Source organism: Amphibalanus amphitrite, unplaced genomic scaffold (assembly GCF_019059575.1).
Source record: "Amphibalanus amphitrite isolate SeventyFive unplaced genomic scaffold, NRLGWU_Aamphi_draft 000227F_arrow, whole genome shotgun sequence".
Taxonomy (NCBI): domain Eukaryota; kingdom Metazoa; phylum Arthropoda; class Thecostraca; order Balanomorpha; family Balanidae; genus Amphibalanus; species Amphibalanus amphitrite.
In genome coordinates this window covers 580,060-601,084 of record NW_024881722.1, presented here as the reverse complement: position 1 = coordinate 601,084, position 21,025 = coordinate 580,060, and the positions used below count along the sequence as shown (strand labels likewise).

Genomic DNA, 21,025 nt, shown 5'->3' with positions numbered 1-21,025 from the left:
CACAGTGGAGCCTGCCTTTCGGACTCCGGTCAGGTGGGTGCCCTCCGCTATTTCCCACTGGGGGGGGGGGGCTGCATCTCTTTTACACCCAGACATGTTAGATTAAATATTCCACTTTGAAGATATGAGATTTGGAGTAAGAAAACAGCGTTGTAGTTCGTGGTTATAGCTTAATTAAGCTCAAAACAATCACGCTGAAACATTTACGAATATGGGTGTCGCGCGCCAACAATTAGCTTTTGACCGCCGCGCGAGTCGGATCGCCTTCCTGACATTCATACGCTGTCTCAGCAGCACCAGAACCACTGGAACATGTATTTACACATGCGAGTACCGTCTGGCATCACTGCTCGCATTCCGCCAGACCGTTATCATCGACGCGTTCAAAGCTTTCACCGTCCGCATTGAGGATATTACATCAGAACTGCCATCCTGAATTTATTTCTTTATTTTCATAACAACCACAGGCCCAGGCCCACATTAAGGCTGCAGTCGCAATAAAATTTCCCATCCCACCCACTCAGGCATTCAACCCGCTCTACCCTCCCCTTACACACATACAACCCCTCCCCGCCCCCCCCCCCCTCCCAGCATACATACACATATACCAGAAGCGATCACAGAAAGTAAGTAGCCAAAGAGTGCTGGCCGACATCAGTCGATATCACTCATTAAAAGTACCCTGACTACTCGCAAAGCGGAGCAGTAGTGCTCTCCAATGACATGACGGCTGGAAGAAGTCTGCCTCCGAATGTTCGTGTAAGAATTTGTTTAGTTGGTTGGATAGTCGAATAAACAAGTCACACTTCACAGCATTAACTCTGCCAAATGGGACATGAAAAAGGCCTGTGTGCCGAGAACGCCTAACCTGAGTGACAAGGCTGAATTTCGCCACCAGCTCGTGACGGTCAATCCGGCCGCTAAAGATAGAACGCATAAAAGTTGAACACATTAGGCACTGTGGGTTCGACCCACAGAGACGTTTCGAGCCACACACTCCGCCAGGTTGTGTGGGGCTCGCGCTGAGGGCACCACCTGAGCACAGAGAGGTTGCTTCGCGACCTTTGTTGGCACGGCGTAGGCACCGTGGTCGCCAGCGGCGGCGTCTTTTTTGGGTCTCCCAGTGGAAGCACGCCGCTTGCCACCAACTGGGACTTTCCTGCGAGCCACTGCTGTCGGCTGGACGCCTATCATCACAGAGCTTTTGAAGGAGCTTGCAGGGACAGCGCTGCAACCAGTGCCAAACTGGTGCAAACTTGACACCCGCGAATTGTCCGTTTTCATGCGCTCGTAACGGCTAATGAAAGTGCTTAGTGCGGGGCCGTACAGCTCTGGTGCACGCATCAGGTCAGCCTGCCATGACTCACAAAGAGCCTGGCACCGAGCGATCAGGTCAGCTGTCCCGTCGCCCAGGTTGGCGCCCGCCTTCTCCTCGCTCGCCACGTCAGGTTGCTGATCTTCGGCTGATGCGTCACTTCGGCTCGTGCTTGGCTGGCTCGTGCGGCTCGGTTCCCGCGGATTTTGCCTCATTGAGGCCAAAAACCCGCCGGGTGCTGTAAGACCTGTCAACAGGAGAACAATCAACAATGACTATAAAAACACACCACATGAGCGGTCCAAACACCACCACCGCGCAAGATAGTACAAATAGATTATTTGGGCCAGGACATGGCCTCGAGAACGAGGTTATATCTCCATAACCAAAGGTCACAGATATCTCAAGTATTCGGTGTACCTTAACCCACGCCCCGCTGGGGGGGGGGCAGAATCTGTCCTCCTCACGGATTTTTGCGATAACTCCAAAACCGTTGCAGATATTGCCACAACATTTGGGGTACATTATTCTACATCAATTTGACATCGACTGGGCAAACTTTATCGAAATCCCATTGAAAACCTTTGAGACAATAGCGTTTATTGTGACATCACTAGAGTCCTGTTTGGGCAAAATTGTCTAAATGTTTGAAATTTGACCAAAATTATGTTCGAAGCAAAATGTCAAAAAAGCCAGCAAGTATGTAAAATAACAAGCGCTATAAAATGTCTATCTCGGGATCTTGAACGTTTTGACTTTTTTTTACCCCAAAACTTTAGTATAAGTCACCCCCGTTTACGGTATCGAACATTTCTGGTTATCCGGACACGCACGAAACGAACTACGGAACGAGATCGAACAATTACCGATACTGAATAAAAAGTCTGGACCGATTGACCGATTTTCCCGACTAAGCGCCAGTTCAGTAAAGACGATCTGCATATAATTATCGATAAACAGATGCTGTCGTAACTAGGAAAAAAATCGACTGCAGCTTACAGGGTGTCCACGTCAAAAGTGTACCCAGACTTTTCTCCATAGGTATTTTATCTTAAACACATCACACTCACAATCAAATGCCCTCGTTTGAGAGCCAAGGCAATGGCAGAACATTTGCTATGCTTCTCAACTGTGCTCGGCACTCTGCTGACCAGCGCGTGCCGTCTAGAGCAACTGCTCTATATGAGCCCCTTTACGTCGGGCCACCGCCGGCAGACGGACCGGCTGGAGGTGGGTGATCGCCTTGTCGACCATGTGGGAAGGAAGGCGACGGATCTCGTCGCTGATGGCGTATTCCAGCTCCTGGGTCGACACTGGATTGCCGGCGTACACACAGTCCTTGATAAAGCCCCACAAGAAGAAATCTAGAGGACTGAGGTCGGGCGAGTGGGGAGCCCATTCCACCGCTCTTTTCAAGCTGGTGTGGCGGTCAGGAAAGTGCTCCTCCGTCGCCATGAAGAATGGTTTTAACAGGACGGGGCGCCGCCTCACACCGCCAAACGGTCGCTGGAATGGCTGGAGGAGCACTTTCCTGACCGCCACATCAGCTTGAAAAGAGCGGTGGAATGGGCTCCCCACTCGCCCGACCCCAGTCCTCTTCTTGTGGGGCTTTCTCAAGGACTGTGTGTACGCCGGCAATCCAGTGTCGACCCAGGAGCTGGAATACGCCATCAGCGACGAGATCCGTCGCCTTCCTTCCCACATGGTCGTCAATGCGATCACCCACCTCCAGCCGGTCCGTCTGCCGGCGGTGGCCCGACGTAAAGGGGCTCATATAGAGCAGTTGCTCTAGACGGCACGCGCTGGTCAGCAGAGTGCCCAGCACAGTAAGAGAAGCATAGCAAATGTTCTGCCATTGCCTTGGCTCTCAAACAAGGGCATTTGATTGTGAGTGTGATGTGTTTAAGATAAAATACCTAGGGAGAAAAGTCTGGGTACACTTTTGACGTGGACTCCCTGTATTTACCTTGCCTTTGATCATCGCAACTGACATTTCCGCGCTGATCTCAAACCTACCGGTGGCGATTTGGAAGTAGAGGTGACGCTGTTTCTCGCTGAGGGTGGGCAGGAAGTTGATTGCCGCATCAGCCATGGCAGGCTCCTTCCGCAGAACAGCTGCCTGGTGCTTGCACGGCGCTCCAGTGGCTCCCACACGACACGTGCACAGCTCCAGATCCGTGTCAACGGTGTACGAGACACCGGACTTGGTGAAGCTGGACACCTGGTACGTGGACGGTCCCACCTGTGAGAGTGAAAAACGAGACGAATATGAGAAAATCGATGCCGTAATGTAATTTTCTAAGCATCCGTCATTGTTCCAGGGAAATTAACCGAATACTAAGCTGCAGCCCAACCACAGGAATCATTTGGCATGTGGTTACAAAACCCCACCCAATTAATGACTGTGGTAGTTTTATTTAAAAAACGACCAATAAAAATACAATACAATCAATCCTGAAATAAAAGCATCTCATGCTTAACATTTGATAGACCATTACCTACCTGCTCCACAGACGCCTTGTCGATGCCATCTGCCGACGGGCAGAAGCGCTTGCGTGCCGAGGCCGGCGTTCTTCCGTTTGCAGCGTCCAGGACTTTGCGCGAGTACTCATTTTCGAGTCGGATCATCACGATGTCGACCAGCTGGGTGGTGTTGTGGACCTTGAGCCGCCTCAGGAGCTTGTCCTTGATGATGCGGAAGGCCGCCTCCGTCAGATTGTTGGTGTGGTTCCCTCTGACCATCAGGTCCGAGCGGAAACACATGGCCCACTCGTGACGACGGATCCAGCGCTCTTCCATGTACTTTTCAAAGTGTCCGAGCTTCTTCGTCCGTGTGAAGGCGAGCAGCTCCTCCCAGCGCTGGCTGAGGTCGTGCTCAGTGGTGGCTCGGAGGAGGGCACGGACACGTTGCAACGCCTCCTGTCGCTGGTCAGCGGCGACACCGCTCTGCTTCCCACACAGCCACCGCCAGGCAGCCTGGAGGATGTGAAATGAGCAGAGCAGTAGCCGACACTCGGGGAAGACATTCCTCAGTGCGGCTCTGAGGGCAGCGCAGTCGTCCGTCATGGCCACCACCGGGCCACGTGCTCCTCGACCCCCGAAGCTCTGCTCATCCATCAGGGTCAACAGCAGCTGGAGCCCTGCCGTTAGGACGCTGGTCGACTCTGATGACGTGACGATGGCCCCCACGGGGAGAGCGCCGACCGGGCTGTGAGTCAGAAGGAGAAAGAGACGACTGTCGCTCCGGTCCATGTTGCCGGACGAGTCGACGAACAACATTTCTGCGGCTCGAGGCCACAGCTGGGAGACTCGGCGCATCAGCGGCGTGACGATAGCCACCACCACGTTGTGGTCGTCCACCTCCAAAGCAGCACGACCGCCCGACGTTCCGTCGTACTGCTCTACGAGGCAGCGAAGGCCGTCCAGCATTTTCTCTCCGGACAGCTCGCCGTAGACTTTCTTGAATTCTGTCCGGTACAACCTGTAATTAAAGGAATTGTGGACTATGGTTAGATGGTATGTGTTACTTGTTGATTGGGAATGGTCAGGTAGCTACTTATGAGCTACGAACAGTTTAGGCGACGGAGGCGGAAGTGACAGAACAAAATTTAACCGGTGTTCCAAAAACATAGAAAAGCCTTACTACCTATACGCGTCGCACTAAAACGTTGTGTAGAAGTTGAACGATGTTAAATTAAAATAAATGCACTAGATAATTAGTTAATAACTTAACACTCGCACCGACGGGGGTCTGCGCCAACTTCGTACCGACGGGGGGGGGCGGATGACCGCCCCCCCCCCCCATGAGATCTCGAGAACGAAGCAAGATAGCGACAAGCGGTAAACGGCATCGGATACGCACGGTCAAGGTCTACAATTTTTACAAAGGTCGTTTTCAGGTCAGGTCAAAGATGACGTCACAGGGGTCGAAAAAGTCAAAATGGCGGCGCTAGATATGGAGTTTTTCTCGAATAATTCGTTTTTTTTTTCGAATTGGTCAATATAGCAACAAACTAAGGGCATTATCGTGATCCTCTCGTCAATCCACATCGAATGATATATATGTTGACCTCGAAAAGTCAAGGTCAAAGGTTGACCTCAGGTCACGTGACCTTGAGGTCATCATGTATATCATTCGATGCGTCTTGACGAGCTGAACACAATGAGACCATCCGCGCGGCTGTATCTTGTTCCTGTACGGAGTTATTGGCCAAAAACCTTTGGTGACCTTTGATTATGTCACATGACCTTACAGCTGCCCAACAGCAAAACAGACCTCAAGGTAGTGATATATATTACTGACCGGGCCGACGAAATTATCTGGAAACGAGGTTTGCAAAATTGACGGAGGCCCGAGTGCGGAGCACGAGGGCCGGAGTCTAATTCCGCTCCGAAAGATATTGCTCACCGAAGACGCACTGCACTTCAACTGCTACCAATGGCGGTAGCCTTCAAATCGCTAGCCTTCAAAGCAGGGGATCCCCCACTTATTCAATGCGTAAACTACGCCCAGTTACAGCTAATATAGCAAAATCGGACGGCCCTCAATCGTTAACAATGGCAAACTGTTGGCAATCAAAAAACAATGGCAATCGTTAACATGCTTAACCTGAGCCCTGTTGAGGCGACTTAACGCGGCAGTTGCTCATCAGGGTGTTTCGCCACCCGCCGTTTGCTGGGGGGGGGGGGCGTTAAACGCCCCCAGCCGATAACTCGAGAACCAATAGGCGCAGTGAAACGCACGAGGCGGCAAACGAAAGAACGCGACGAGACGCTTCAGATGAGTACTTGAAAGCTGAATTTTGAGGTCACAGGTCGGGTCAATATCAGGTCAAATACCTGAAATCGGGCTTTCAGTAGCATGGACTTCAGAACCTCGCGATGGGCGCCTCTCGTCATTAACTCTGTCAAAACGGTGCACAATCCTTCATATACTCGTAAGTCCTACAAGAGTGTCAGATACATGTAGGGGTCAGTCAAACATAGGTCAGGGTCAAGGTCAGGTCAGTCAGGTAAGCACATATCCCCGAATATCAAAACTGGTATTCGCAGTCTATGACACATGTTTTATGGGTAATTTTGGGCGTAGAACACGATGGTGACATTCATTTTGTCATATGTGTACGTGTTTGGTTCAAAAAGTTCAATTTAAGAAATGCATGAGCACGGTCGTGAAGAAGTCAAGACTTCACGAGAAATTGCCAAGATTCAGTTCAAGATTTTTGAAAATGTGGAACGACAATCAAAAATTGAAGATAGTAATTTCATTGTGCATAGTATGGGCAGTCTAATGGCGTTTACCGCATGTCTGTATGTCTATTGTGTGATTTTATATGATTTTTGAACATCTGCCGTTTTTGGTCGAAAACTCAGAAATCATAACGTCACTAAAACCTCGATACCTTAAAAATTTTCAGACCGATTTTTTTTTTTTAAACTTTGTCAAAAACTTAAATCAATTTCCTACAGGTAACCAAATTTTGCGCGCCGTTTTTATGCTATAGCGCGGCGAAAAAAGTGGAGGCGTTTAACGCCTCCCCCCCCCCCCCAGCAACCCGCGGGTTAAGTTTTGAGGTTGTCGTCTATTAGTGAGCACTTGGAATGAACAACAATTAATAAAAATATACAAAAGGTAGCTCCCCATACGGGACCAAACGCTGAAAATGGCAAGAAAGTTGACCGTGCCGTTTCGGCGGCGATCAAAATGACCCAAATCGCGGCAGAAACGCTAAACACCCCCCTAGAGAGGTAGCCCAGGTTGGGATTTTCAATAGAAAATCACAATTCTAAAGAATAGTGATTGTCTTAATTGAAAAGTCCCAACCTTCGGATACAACATAAATCCGCCATTCTTACCGGTGACAGTAGCCAACATCAGGACAGTGGGCGCGGTCCGCTGCGATGCGGTAGAAATCGTCTCCGGCCTCCTCTTGTAGAGCTGAGATGAGCTCGTCTCGCGCCTGCTCAGCCGAGTAGCCCATCCGGAACAGCTCCAGAAGACGGTCCCTGGTCGCCGTCGATACATCCCTCTCCTTCAGGACGTCAGCGACTTCCAGTCCGTGGTTGTGGCTGAAGTGGATGCTAACGACGCCAAGAAGCCCATCTTCGAGATGATTTTTCTGCCTGTTAAAAACAACCAAAGAGGTTAAGAAAAATGTAGGCACTATCGCGTTCGTCTTGCCAAGCTGCGTCGAACGATTTTTTCTTTAATTCAAAGGCTGCCTGACCCACATAATCGCATTTGTCATGTAAAATGGACCATAAAACATGTATCACACGACACCTTCATGTTGTGACTTGTGACCCCCAGGTGACCCCCAGTGACCTGACCTCTGTGACCTGACCTGGTATCAGTGACCTCAGATAGCGAAGTATGTGTTTGACGAACAATGTACCATCGATGGTTTTCAATAACTTACCAATTTACTCGATTTCACAACACATTTCATGAAATGCCTGTGAACGGTGAAAATCCGACCTCTGATCTGACCTGTGACGTCATCGGTTTGACCTAGGTCAATGAAATTTGGTCACAATGTAGTTTCCGGGTGGGGCTATCGAACGCCGTTTGAATTTTGAAAATCGGCTGGTAAATTTCCGAAATCTTGGGGGGGGGCGAGACGCCCCCCCCCCCCTACGGGTGGTAGGGTCCGCCGGTAGCCCTACGGGGCGCGGGTTAATACTTACTTGCTCAGCTTGCCGGCTTTGGCAGGTTTTTTCAGCGTCAACGACAGCCGGGCTGGGCAGGTCGTGTTTTTTGAGGACGGTTTAAGGTCAGCTGTTGCCGATCTTGGTCTGGTCTTGTGTTGGCAGCGCCATCTGGTCTGCCAAAAGATAAAATGGTTCCTGTCAATTCAGACTGGTAGGTTGCGTTGCGCGACAGACATGGCCAACAATGGACAGAGGACATGGATAAGAGACGTTGGGTGGACAGGAAAGTGTGACAACTAAAAGACGTGACAATGGCGAATTTGATAATCGCAAACGTAACGACTCATGGCTGGAAGCGTGTCAGGAAAAAAGAAACACGTGACAGTGGCGGACTGTATTGTGACACCAATTAATCTGATCTTATGCTTGCAGACATTTAAGATGAAAGACATTGGAATGGCAATCCATTTTACGAGGTTCTGAGCTTCTATATGAGTAGGGTTGCTAATAAGAGCACGCTTGTAGTAATCATTTTCAGTTCATGTTAATGAACTCGGTCACACTTACAATAAAAATACATCACACAAAGCTTACTCTGTAGAGGTTAGGGCATCGGGGGTTGTTCTTGCTCTCCTCCGTCTTCAAACCAGGGAAGGTCGAATCAACACGGAAAGTCTGCTTCGTTGCTGACTGGAATTCGGCGAACCAAGTCAGGAGCTCTTCCTCTCGTGTTACAGAGACACGGAATACCGTGTCGAAAAAGTCACCGGGAAGTCCTTCGAAGGAACATACGCGGTAGTCGTAGTTCGTAGGAAGCAGCTCCTGACAAGCAAAGGATTACGATAGGATTAGGTATGTGGTAGGAACGAGGGAGTAAAAAGCCGACGAAAAGCCGAAAATAGCGTCGATTTGTTGAACGGGAGTGTGTCGGGGTCCATTTTCGGGAGGATCTCCACTGAGCGGCGATGGGCAGTGTTCAAGTCTTTCGTGTATATCTACAAAACGAATTGAGCTAGGTAAATGCAATTTTCTGAGCATTACTTAAAAGTATTTCATATTGATAGCATATATATCCTGTCAAAATAGTGGTTCTATCTTGAACATCAGCGGCTCCACGGCTAATTTTCGGGAGGGCCCCACTGACCAGCAATGGGGCCTGGGTTTACGTGGATATCTCCAAAACGAATTGAGCTAGCCGCTTGAAACTTTCAGACTGTTCTCAACACTATAATAAGCATGTCCTGTCCAAGGTGGTGTCTATCTTCAATAGCAGGGGCTCCAGGGCTCATTTTTGGGAGCACCTCCACTGAGCGGCAGTCGGGCAAAACTGATATGCGAGCTGTGTAGCACCTGAGAATAACCACCCTACTGCGCCCCCAAAACTTTGATTTTTGCTTCCTCTAGAAAAAAAAACGAGAAATCGAATAGCGTTTGAATTTTCGAAATCAGTTCAGGAGATCGCGAGATCTCCGGGCGGAGAATAACGCCCCTCCCCCTGACACTAACTAAGGGGTAGCCATGAGCCTGGCACTAATACACGGAAGGACCCGGGCTTGGGCCAGCTTACGCAGACCAAACCAGGGGACACGTAGCGACCTTCTCCACATGTAGACGAAAGGGAACTTTTAAGATCATGATAGGTCGGCCGAAAAACGTCATAGTGACGGCATGTTCCGCCGGCATTGACCACAATATTTCCATAATTTTGTAAGCCGTAAAACAGGTCTAAATGTTACCCTCCAATCTCATCTAAATGTTGACCCACGCGGGGCTGGGGGGGGGGGTAAATTTTACCCCCCTCGCGAATTTTTGCAATGTCTCAAAAACGGCGGCGCGCAGCAAACTTTCAGTGCTTACATCAATTTGACACGTTCCCTGAAAATTTGAACGAAATCCTTCGGAAATTTTTTGAGAAAATGACGTTTTAGTGACGTCATGTTCGCCATTTTCGCCTCAAAAACGGCAAAATTTCAAACGCCCCTAACATCTTCATTTTTAAGGGAATCAAGACGTAACAAAAAGGTTATACGTGATTCTACTTTGTCTATCAAATTGCTATCTCGGTTTTTGAAAATGTTTGATTTTGGCCCAATTTTTCTAAAAAACTGACTTGTTTGGGAAAATAATTATAAAATCCAAAATTTTGCGTGTATCGGAAAAACCGGAATATATGTCAGAGAAGTGGTCCATGTGCACCTACATACCAATTTTTAGAAGAATCGGTTCAAAAATGTGGGAGTTATTCAAAATTTTATGACGTCACGACAAGCAAATTTTTTGAAAAATGATTTTTTTTGGAAGTTCTAGACCTCGTACGGAAACAAAAATAGCACCATTCGATTCGCCGTGAAAAACTGTATCAGATAGACGCCTTTTTAGGCCTTAACAACCAACTTCAAAATTTGACCTCACTTGACCTGACCTTGACCTGACCTCGACCTGAAATTCTTCCAGATGTGGTCCATATCACCTATTGAGTGTGCCTCTTGAGTTCTATGAATAAAATGACCCATAAAACATGTGTCGCACATGCCCTTTTCTATATTTTGTTTTTGGTGACCTGACCTGACCTGACCTCAGACCTGACCTTGACCTTGACCTCTGAATGATATTGTATGCAACGAATATTGTCTTGGTAGCATAAGAACACTTTTTGGGCAATCAGTCTCAGTCCATGACTCCATTTTTCGGCAACTACGGTGCCAGGCCGATACTGTAGAAACTTGCAATTTGTACCCTTGACCTTGACCTTGACCTCAAACTTTAAATTAAGTACATGTTTTTAGTTGTTGGTGATGAGATCTTTCGATTGGCGTTTGAATTTTCCAAATCGGACCATTAGTTCGGGAGATAACAGGGGGGTAAAATTTACACCCCCCCCCCCCCAGCCCCGCGCGTTCGGCTGGAGATCCCAGCCCCGCGCGGGTTAACCTCCGATTATTGTTACCTTTATCAGCTTTGCACGTTGACACAGCATGGCACATTTAGGGCATGCTGTTCCTAAATGTGCCTTTTGCAAGGTTCTGCGAAAACTCAAACTGTTGGTCGAACATTGGCACAACGGCTATTTATATGGTTTATTTTCATAAGAAAATGTTGAAAGTTTGCTGTAAGACTCAAGTTATGCGCACTCCGCAAAATGTTTAACCCTTTTACTGGTGGGGGGGGGGGAATCGCCCCTCCCCCTGGTAGTTTTTCTCCTCTCCACAGAAAGTCATAGGCGCCAGCTTCCTGACTAGAGTTAGGGACTTTTCAGATGCCCGGCAGTTGCTGGGGTAGTTCGCCACCCACCGTTTGCTGGGGGGGGGGGGGGGCGTTAAACGCCCCCAGCCGATAACTCGAGAACCAATAGGCGCAGCGAAACGCAGGAGGCGGCAAACGAAAGAACGCGATGAGACGCTTCAGATGAGTACTTTAAAGTTGAATTTTGAGGTCACAGGTCTGGTCAAGGTCAGGTCAAAAACCTGAAATCGGGCTTTCAGCAGCATGGACTTCGGGACTTCGCAATGGGCGCCTCTCAGGGGCCCGGGAACGATTTTCAAGTTGGGGGGGGGGGCGAGCCTAAAATACCTGACATGATGCATATGAAACAGTGGCGTAGCTAGGGGTCTAAGGGGACACGTACCCCCCCCCCCCATCGGGTTCAAAGGGACCTTCGGGTCCGAGGGGCCCTGCGGCGCCATTTGACCGCTGAAGGTCAAACCGCTGACCGCCCCATGGGGCTCGTTAGAGCACCTCATAGGCCCTAAATAGCCACACTAAGATCTCCATAAGGGGCCCACGCCGGCTTCTGAGCGCCTCTTGCGCCTTTTCAGGGCACCTCGGTGGTCTCCAAAGGCCCGTTACTGGCCTCTGAGAGTCCTTACCGGCCTATGAGGGGCCAGTTCTAGGGACATTTCCCGCCTGTGATGGTCCCACACTTATTTTTCTGAGGGCCCCATAACGGCAACTATGGGGCCCTCATCGGCGCCTATGAGGGCCCACACCAGTGTCTCTGAGGGTTTCACACCCCCAACTCTGAGTGCACATCAGTGCCTATTAAAATTAAGCCCTGTATCGGCGGCTCTGAGGAGTGAGGACCCAACCAACACCTGTGCATCTGAAGGCCACCCACCGGTGACTTTTGAGGGTCCCACACCGGTGAGTCTGAGGGCCCCACCGGCGTCTGACAGTACCATGCCGGTCTCTAAGGACCCCACAGGACTTCTTCTGCCGGCCTAGGGACCCCTTGCCGGTCACTGAGACCCCCTGCCGGCTTGTAGAGAGTTCGCGTCAGCAGCTCTAAAGCCCCCACACCCGTCTGTAACGGCTCCACACCAGCGTCTTTGAGGGCCCACAGCAACAGTGTCCCAAAATTGAGTTTTGTATTGGGTGTCAGAGGGGAAAATTACCCACCAAAAAGAGGGGAGAGAGTGGAAAACTGCTGATTCGATTAGATCAAAAAGGAGTGAGAAATGACAAATGACAAGCATGCATTTTATTCTAGGGTGTAGAATGTTTGATGCTAACTGGGCATCCACACAACTGTCTTTCTATAGGTAAAAAATCTATGTTTTCTTGGTTGGGACTTGGGAGTGGAAAATTGTTCTTAAAAATGGTGGTGAGAGTGGAAAATGAATTTCATTTGGATGTCGTTTCCCAATCAAATAGACAAATTTTGGGACATTGCACAGCAACGCCTGTAAGGACCCTCATCGGCGCCTCTGAGAGAATCACACTAGCCCCTCTGAGCGCCCACACCGGCACCTGCATGACGGCCCCACACCGGTGCCTCTAAAGGCCCCTTACCGACGGCTCTGAGGGCCCTACGCCGGTGATTCTGAGGGTGCTGCCGATAACCCAAGGCCTCGTCTAACATGTTAACTGGGGGGGCCAAACCCCCGCAGTCATCGGCCAGGCCCCCCCCCCCCCCAGTCAGGGCAAAAAGTCACTACTGGGGGGGGGGGGGGCCGGCAATATTAGCCAAAAGGCAAACGAATTTTTAGTTCAAGGCGTCAGTGCACATAAAAGCAAATGTGTAAACGAAACATGGATGGAATGTGAGCACATTGATACCTACCCGATTACTTAGGCCAGTTATCAAATGTTCATTTTGTTTACCTGACCTTGACCAATTTTTTTTTTCGCTCAGCAATACGTTACATTTCGTCTTTTTAGGCGCCCAACTCCGTGTCTCGGATATTTTTTTTTTATAAATTTAGTCCGAACCTTTTGAATGGAAGGATTCACAAGGACAGAGCCCCCGCTTAGCAGAGCTTGTTGCGTTGGCCCTGCCCTCTACCCTCCGATCGCGCAATTCCTGATCTATGGCAGAATTTAGAGCCCAAAGTTTAACGTATGCACATAGCCGCGCACGGCCGGTCCCCTCACTGACTTCGACTGGTTACGGCCTGCCACCAACCGCAACCATACTCGCCAGGAGGCTCATAAGTCATAAACATCGAGCGGCTCTGTCGTGCTTCGAGCCCGGACTGTTATAACCGGGACGCGTGCCCTCACCACGAGGAGTACAACGCTCTACCGACAAAAATTTCTCCTTTACGTATCAATCTGTTGTTTCTGTCCTCGGGGCGTTAATCTCTTGTTTTTGCCTATCGTCGTCCTCACTATGCGGCGTCCAACTTCTGGCTGGACGGTCACCGGTGTGCGGCTAGAGTAGCTCCTAATCGTAATGAAGCAGGATCCCGTGGTGGTCGTACGTAGGCGCAGATTGGTGGTCTGTCTGTGGGGACGGGAACTGACAGCTGGATTATCTAAAGAAGTCGGCGTGGAGTCCCGGTGGGCAAATGCCAGCCAAATGCCAGGCTGTAGGGTCCAAACGGGCCTCAAATTGCACTACTACACGGGGAAATCTTCATTTTTTTTGTAGTTTATAGCCTATGACAACCTTCAGGTTGTGTCGGACATCCACGGCGATTACGATTTACGGAGAATCCACCTGAGAAGCCATCAGTCTCCAAGTTGATACGTAGGCATTACATGATTACACTATAGTCTGTGGGGGGGGGGGGCTAGTGGGAAAATACTGTCTCCCTCCACTCAGATTGATCCTTAAAGCCTGGTATGGATCATATAAAGCCAGTATGGGCTACCATAGAGGCCGGCGTGGGTCCAGAAGCTGGTATTAGCCCTCAGAACTCGGCAGAGCTCAGAGTCAAACGCTCAGTATATGCGTGTGGGCCCCCGACATAAGGCTCGGCATGTAAATTCCTTAGACAAGGCACTGCCACTCAAACAAACGCTCAACACCGATAAGTGTGATTATTACTGTCTGATGGGGCAATGTGAGGAGGCTGCAAACTATATAAAAGCATGGGTCGGATAGCCTATTATTTTTTTTCTTAAGTTTTTAAAAAAAAAAATCATGATATCAGGGCTGTGATGAAAAATAAGTGGCCTAAATCCGGTGAGAAAACAGTTATATTTGGGGGTACCCTAGGTTTGGCTCCTTCAGGCTCTGGCCCCCCCCCCCCCCCCCAGTGAAAATTCCTTAGACGAGGCTCTGGGCACCACATAGGCCCTTAGTGTCGCTGAGCTTTAATCCCATACCGGCCCTCTAATGTATCCCATGCATCCCATCCCATACCGAGGGCGCCACGTCAGTGCACTCATTGCCCCACACCCCTCCCTCACACCCGGAGCGGGTAAACTGCGTTATACCAATAGCAACGATTTTACCACCGTTGTACGTTATGCATTTCTCAAAGTTGACTCAAAATGGTCCAGTATAAAACTGGCCTGCCAAGCTTATGGCCAAGGTCAGGCCCAAATCAAAGCGGGATGACAATAGCAGATGTTGTCAAATCGATACTGTATCAGCAGAAACCATTCAGATGGCAAGGAAGATGTTGTGTGTTGATGTTTAGATCTATAAAGGAAACAAGAAGGAAAGAAGTCCGGAAAAGGGAGGAAAGACCTTTCCTCGCTGCCTCAATGTTGAGGGGGCGCCGCCCCCTCTGCTCCCAAGTTGGGGGGGCAAGCGCCCCCGCTGCCCCCCCCCCTGTTCCCGGGTCTATGGCGCCTCTCGTCATAAACTCTGTCCAAACGGTGCACAATCCATCATATAAGGCCTACAAGAGTGTCAGCTCCATGTACGGGTCAGTCAAGCATAGGTCAGGGTCAAGGTCAGGTCCACCGGGTAGGCACATATCCCCGAAAATCAAAACTGATATTCGCAGCCTGTGACACATGTTTTATGGGTAATTTGGGGCGTAGAACACGATGGTGACATTCATTTTATCATAAGGGTACGTGTTTGGCTCAAAAAGTTCAATTTAAGAAATTCATGTATCATGGTCGTGAAGTAGTCACGAGAAATTGCCAAGATTCAGTTTAAGATTTTGGAAAATGCGGAATGATAATCAATAATCGAAGACAGCCATTTGATTCTTCATGGTATTGGCAGTCTTATGGCGTTTACGGCATGTCTGTAGGTCTATTCTGTGATTTTATATGATTTTTTGAACATATGCCGTTTTTGGTCGAAAACTCAGAAATCATGACGTAACTAAAACCTCGATATCTCAAAAATTTTCTGACTGATTTTTTTTTTAAACTTTGTCACAATAAAGTTCAATAAATTCCCTACAGGTACCCAAAATTTGGCGCGCCTGCGGCGCGCCGTTTTTATGCTATGGTCCGGCGAAAAAAGTGGGGGTGTTTAACGCCCCCCCCCAGCAACTGGCGGGTTAATTGGTGACATTGTACCAAAATTTTGAGGTCCTAGCTTGAGCAGGGACGTCTCCAAAGTCCAAGGCTAGTTTATCGAGGGTATTTTTCGCCCAACTTTGACTTTTCTTACATTTGCCGATGAGGAGCGAGTTCCTCATGTTCGCATGAGACCTGTCATATAAGTGAAGTAATCTTGATTCCCCCGTTCTGCTGTACCTGAATCCGACTATGCTATGCATAAATAAGCAACTACATGGTATTCCAATCATGTGAGTACCTCACAGACCTTAAGTTATGCTCGAAAGACGTTTCTTTTTTAAACAAAATACTTCAAAAATATTTATCCCATTTTTACCCACCTGAAACCGCCTATGATTTTCAAATTTTACAAAATCCTCAACATATTTGAAGGACCCATGTATAAAGAAACATATCCTAAGGTTTGTCTAAATTGAATGAGAAACAACAAAGTTATTGCAATTATAAGGGTTAGGTGAAATATGCGAAATTTTCAGAATTGCTTGCCCTCTGAGACCCTATTTTTGAACTTTTTCCACCTCTTTTGGATGAATCTAAAAGTTTACATTGAGAGGAATCAAATGGTGTTTGTCCCATCAAAATCAGTCGTTAAGTTCTCAAGATCTGACAGGGGCCTTACCTATCTCATCTCAAGGAAAGTGAATGGATAAAACAGACAGGAGGTCATTTTATGTAACGTTTACTTACCGTAAGATTCCGGAAACTAGTCGAGTTGTCCTTGCTGCATGGGCACAGCTTGATATTAGCCATTTTCAGACATGTAGCCTGAAAAATAAGGAAGTTCAACAGTAAGCATTTTCCATGCAAGGGAGAGAAGTCTCAACTGAGCGCCGTGTCTGAACACTACACTTCTCAGATTCCATGGAAAATAATATAAATCCAGTCATGATGAACAGTGAACACAAATTAATACTTCTGATATCCACTCACCTGTGCCCCATGTACCTATGGGAGACTTCGCTTGAACTTTGAAATGAAATTGAAATGGGTATCAGCGAAGATAAAGTGAAAGAAAGTCGGCAATCCCGGCGTAAACACCTCTTTGCATAAAAAATAACGTAACAAACATAGTATACAAGCCAGCTAGTGGTATTTGATATCAAGCGCTTCAAACTCACCTGCAAAACGAACCCAAACGTCGCCCAAACGAAACGAACCCGAACGTGTTTTTATATACCTTCTTGCCCGAACCGATGGCGGTTTATATCAGGGTATATAGAACAACATATATATAACATATAGGTTTATATAGCCTTGCGATGGCCAACGAACGAAACACAACGCACCAGCAGAAGCGACTCCGTGGGATGCGAACGCTGTTGCTAAGCAGCCCCAATGCATTGTGGGTCTGACGTCACTGACCGGGGAGGGAAGCCAATCAAACGCGCACTGTGCATTGCTCCGGCTGGGAAAAAAAATCACGCGGCCGGGACTTCTCCACCATCTTTCTGAAGGTGCCAGATGCCGTCGTCCGCCTGACGGGGCCGAGCTCGGACATGGTTAGTTTTGTGAGTCTTGCCGTCCTCAAGACTGGGACTGTCAGTCTCAGCTCTGGGATGCCGAGTCCTCCGTCTTTCGGGTGGGCGTGTATGTATGCCGAGGGGGCGTCCTTGGGCAGATGTAGGTAGCTCGTGATTGCGCCTCAGATCTGTTGGTGAAGGGCCCTCAGCGGGCTTCGACGGATTTCTCCCAGCACGAGGACGTGCAAAGCCTGTGGAATCACATACTCGCGAATGACGGTGAGGCGTTGGTGCGTCTTCAGGGGGACTCTCTTGATTTCGGCCAGTTGTTCGGTCACTTTCAATCCTAAATCCTTGGTGATCCCTGTGCTGGAGTATTTGATGCCCAGGTACTTGACCGCACCTTCGTTCCCCAGGTTGGGTAGGGGAGAGCCCCGTACCGTGATGCGGACCTGGGCGTCGACGAACCGGATCTTCTTCCGGCCGTCGACCCTGGCGACTGACGTCCAGCACTTTTCTGGGTGGATGGACAGTCCAGCACACAGCATTGCATCGACGATGGAGTTGACTCGATGCTCGAGCATGGTTGGGGTCCGAGCCATGGGGTCGTGCTTTTACAAATACAAATACAAATAGTAGATAGGGACAGTGGGAATCTCGTTGATCCATTCATGCGCGTCACTAATTAGATGACGAGGCATTTGGCTATTTAGGTCTGCATTTATAATTTTCACTTACGGGTGATAACAGACATACAGTACGGATGGCGGCACCTCGGCGCCCGCCATTAACATGAACCACGGACACTTGGCGCCGCAGGCGCTATCACATGATTAGCCCCTTTCTTTATAGTCGCGGGGCTCAACGACTTCGGGCGGAGAGCGCGGGGGGCGCCTCGGGCTTCCGCCGTCATCTTGCTGTCGGCGGCGCCCCCCGCGCCCGCCAACGCTCCGCACACCACCGGTCGTCGTTATCCGTTCCGTATCGCACCTTCGGGAGTCCAGGTAACGGCTTGTTGTGTCCATCGGTATGGTCGGTGACTGGACTCTTCGCCTACCCGATCCCTTGTCGGGTCATTGGCGGTCTACAAGTCCTCCTTCCCTCAACACCGCTTGCAGTCGCGGTGGAGTTACGGAAGATCTTGTAGACTTGTTGAGTGCCCTCAAGCGCCCGAACGGACAGGAGCTCAAGATGGCGGGGGCCAAGGCCGAGATCCGTCAGGGCCTCAGCCGAGGCCTTGGAGAAGGCGCCGCGCCAGTTGAGCGTCACTGAACCGAATCGGACACTTTCGGGCGCGACACCCAGAGATTGGCCGGCGTACTCTCGGATGACGGGCTGTCATAGTACGCCCGCTTCTGCTGGTCTGCGGCATCGAGGTCGCCGTTGTCAGCCACAATCTGGGCGTAGATGACTGCCACTTGTCCTCGGATCTTGACCAGGAGGTCTGGTTTTCTAAGTTCCGCGGGGGTGTTGGTCGTCGGCTCCTTGACCAGCGCCGACGCCCCGCGGTCCTTGAGGAACTTGGCCGCCAGGTCCAGGACCCGATTGTGCCTGGCGGTGCGTGGTGCGGCCGTTCGATGACACACCTGCGATATGTGAGCAAGGGTCTCCAGTGCGGAGCACCCCGCATCGCAGGTGGCCCGGCCGCCCTCTGTGTTGGCCCTGAGTGCCCGTTGGGCCGTATACAGGAGGGTGCCGCGCACCTTGATGGCACCGACAAAGTGACAGCCCCGCAGAGGGGGCTTTTACGCTCGGATCCACTCATTGACGTGTGGGACGCCAGCAGCGGCTTCGAGGCCGCGTCCATTCGAGGCCGTAAGAGAGTCATAGTTACTCCCGCCGTTTACCCGCGCTTGGATGAATTTCTTCACTTTGACATTCAGAGCACTGGGCAGAAATCACATCGCGTCAACACCGACCTTGGCCATCGCGATTGTTTCTGCCGCCACTTCACTTTTGCCTTTCCAAGTAAGCCCAATCGATAAAACTCACTGTGATTCTGTATTGATTCATGACTAAAAGCGGTTTTAACAATTAACGGGCCAGCAGTAGCGGCAAAATAAAGACAAAACAATTGCGGATGAAACAGTTGCCAAGAAACTTACAGGGTAATTTTTTTTTAACTGTTAAAAAGTAAATGTCAACGGTGGTCCCTAAATCGAAAAATCGCGTGCAAAAAAGCAATGCACGTGATATATAAATCTGGGACATTTTGTATGGTGTCATGATTTGTCCCTTTTAACCGAAGGCCTCGGCCCCAATGGTGCCTGAAATTGTCCCACCAATCGGGCACGCATGGTCCACCGCCGTTCAGTAAGGAACGACACAAAACGATGATTTTGAAGCATTGAGGCAATTCGAAGCATGCAATCATCGAGGAGATATCCCAGAAAGACGTTAAATAATGCACGAACAAGCTTTTAGTCATAAATAACCTTCAAACGGTCCATCTGGCGTATGTGTAGCCTCTGAAGAATCAGTCTTCAGGGAGAAAGAAAAACAGCGAATCAGACACCACCAGGGCCGCCAGTATCGAAATCCTCGACCTGCCCTTCATAGACTTCTAGTTTTTGGACCCAGCTATGGCAGATATAACAAGAAAACATTGGAAATATCTGGCAGAGCTAAAAATGGGTGATAGGAGCCTTTTCAGTCCGCCTAAAGGGTCTAGGAGTCCACGGTGCTGTTCAACACGTGCTCAGGCGGGCATATTCGTGTCGGTGAGAGAGGGGGCAACTTCAAGCACAAGTAAAATACACGATGGACGTTCCTTCACATCGTGTCTGCATGAAATCAAAATGTCCCAGAATGCTTGTCATCCTGGTATATAATTTTGCAATATATATTTATATTTTAATGCCACTAGACCTCATTACTTTTTAACAAGTAAAAAAAAAGTCACCCTGTAGATATGAAAACAAAAAACAACAAATAATCTAAATCTTCTTAAGTAAAATCCAGTCTTCCAGTGCAAATTTCAAAGCAATAATTCGGGCTCGTTCTTCTTCTTTTCTATCGCTGTTCGCGGGACCTCGTACCTCTGGGATCCTTTGTCAACGGGTATCAAAATTTTCACAGCCGCTACAACACCCCCCCCCCGTAAAACCGGGTACGGTTTTCAAATTCTTCGGTACTTTAGTTAGTTCTGTTTTCTAATGTCGTTCCTACTGTGTCTCTTGACCCTACTGGCTCTGTCGCTCGATCCAAACCAACTTGTTCGTAGGACGCTCTACTGTTTTGCCACGCATTCTGACCGATACAGAGCGCACGAGGCCATCAGTGCTTCTTTTCACTGATGTCACCAGGCTGAGCGGCCGCTGGCCTCGAGTTATCGTATGATCGGCGACAAGAACCACATCACCTACCGCTAAATTGTTCTGCCGAGTCTGATTTGATGATCTTTCTTGTAGTAGCGGGAGGTAGGTATTCTTTTTGCCAGCTCTTCCAAAATTGGTCTGCTAGATACTGAGCCTGTCGCCAAAGTTTTCGTCCATGAAGGTCTTCACCCTTAAATACGCCAACTGGGATCGAAAGCGATCCTCTTGAAAGAAGAATATCGTTCGGTGACAGAGGATCCAGATCCTTTGGATCGGCGGACACAGGTGTTAATGGGCGGCTGTTCAGTATGTATTCAACTTCGCACAGGAATGTGTGAAGCGTTTCCTTGGTGAGGAACTGCAGGTGAAGCAAAGAATCTAAAATCTTGCGTACACTCTTGATCATACGTTCCCATGCACCGCCGAAGTGGGAAGCACCTGGAGGATTAAAGGGACTATCCCACCTTCTAAAATGTTGTTAAAACCAGTTAAATTGTCCCCGACTTTATAGATTGGATGACCAGGAACACGGTTCTGGCATTCATTTTTTCATTAAACATCTTAGGCTTCCC

General features: G+C 49.2%; 2 protein-coding genes across 3 annotated transcripts; both read right to left on the bottom strand.

Annotated features, from left to right (window-relative positions):
* Window positions 1–584: 584 nt before the first annotated feature.
* Window positions 585–17,072, bottom strand: LOC122385685. 2 transcript variants are annotated; one of them, XM_043374131.1, is made up of 8 exons: window positions 16,795–17,072; window positions 16,364–16,441; window positions 8,561–8,656; window positions 8,003–8,139; window positions 7,172–7,438; window positions 3,818–4,796; window positions 3,332–3,557; window positions 585–1,562 (listed from the first exon to the last, which is right to left on the bottom strand). In XM_043374131.1, exons 2-8 carry the CDS (start codon window positions 16,424–16,426, stop codon window positions 952–954), a joined length of 2,379 nt encoding a protein of 792 aa, XP_043230066.1. In that variant the 5' UTR covers window positions 16,427–16,441; window positions 16,795–17,072; the 3' UTR covers window positions 585–951. The 2 variants fall into 2 exon arrangements, with proteins under 2 accessions (XP_043230066.1, XP_043230067.1); XM_043374132.1 differs by lacking the exon at window positions 8,561–8,656.
* A 1,329-nt stretch (window positions 17,073–18,401) lies between these two features.
* Window positions 18,402–19,064, bottom strand: LOC122385693. Its single transcript, XM_043374142.1, has 2 exons — window positions 19,056–19,064; window positions 18,402–18,722 (listed from the first exon to the last, which is right to left on the bottom strand). Exons 1-2 carry the CDS (start codon window positions 19,062–19,064, stop codon window positions 18,402–18,404), a joined length of 330 nt encoding a protein of 109 aa, XP_043230077.1.
* Window positions 19,065–21,025: the final 1,961 nt, after the last annotated feature.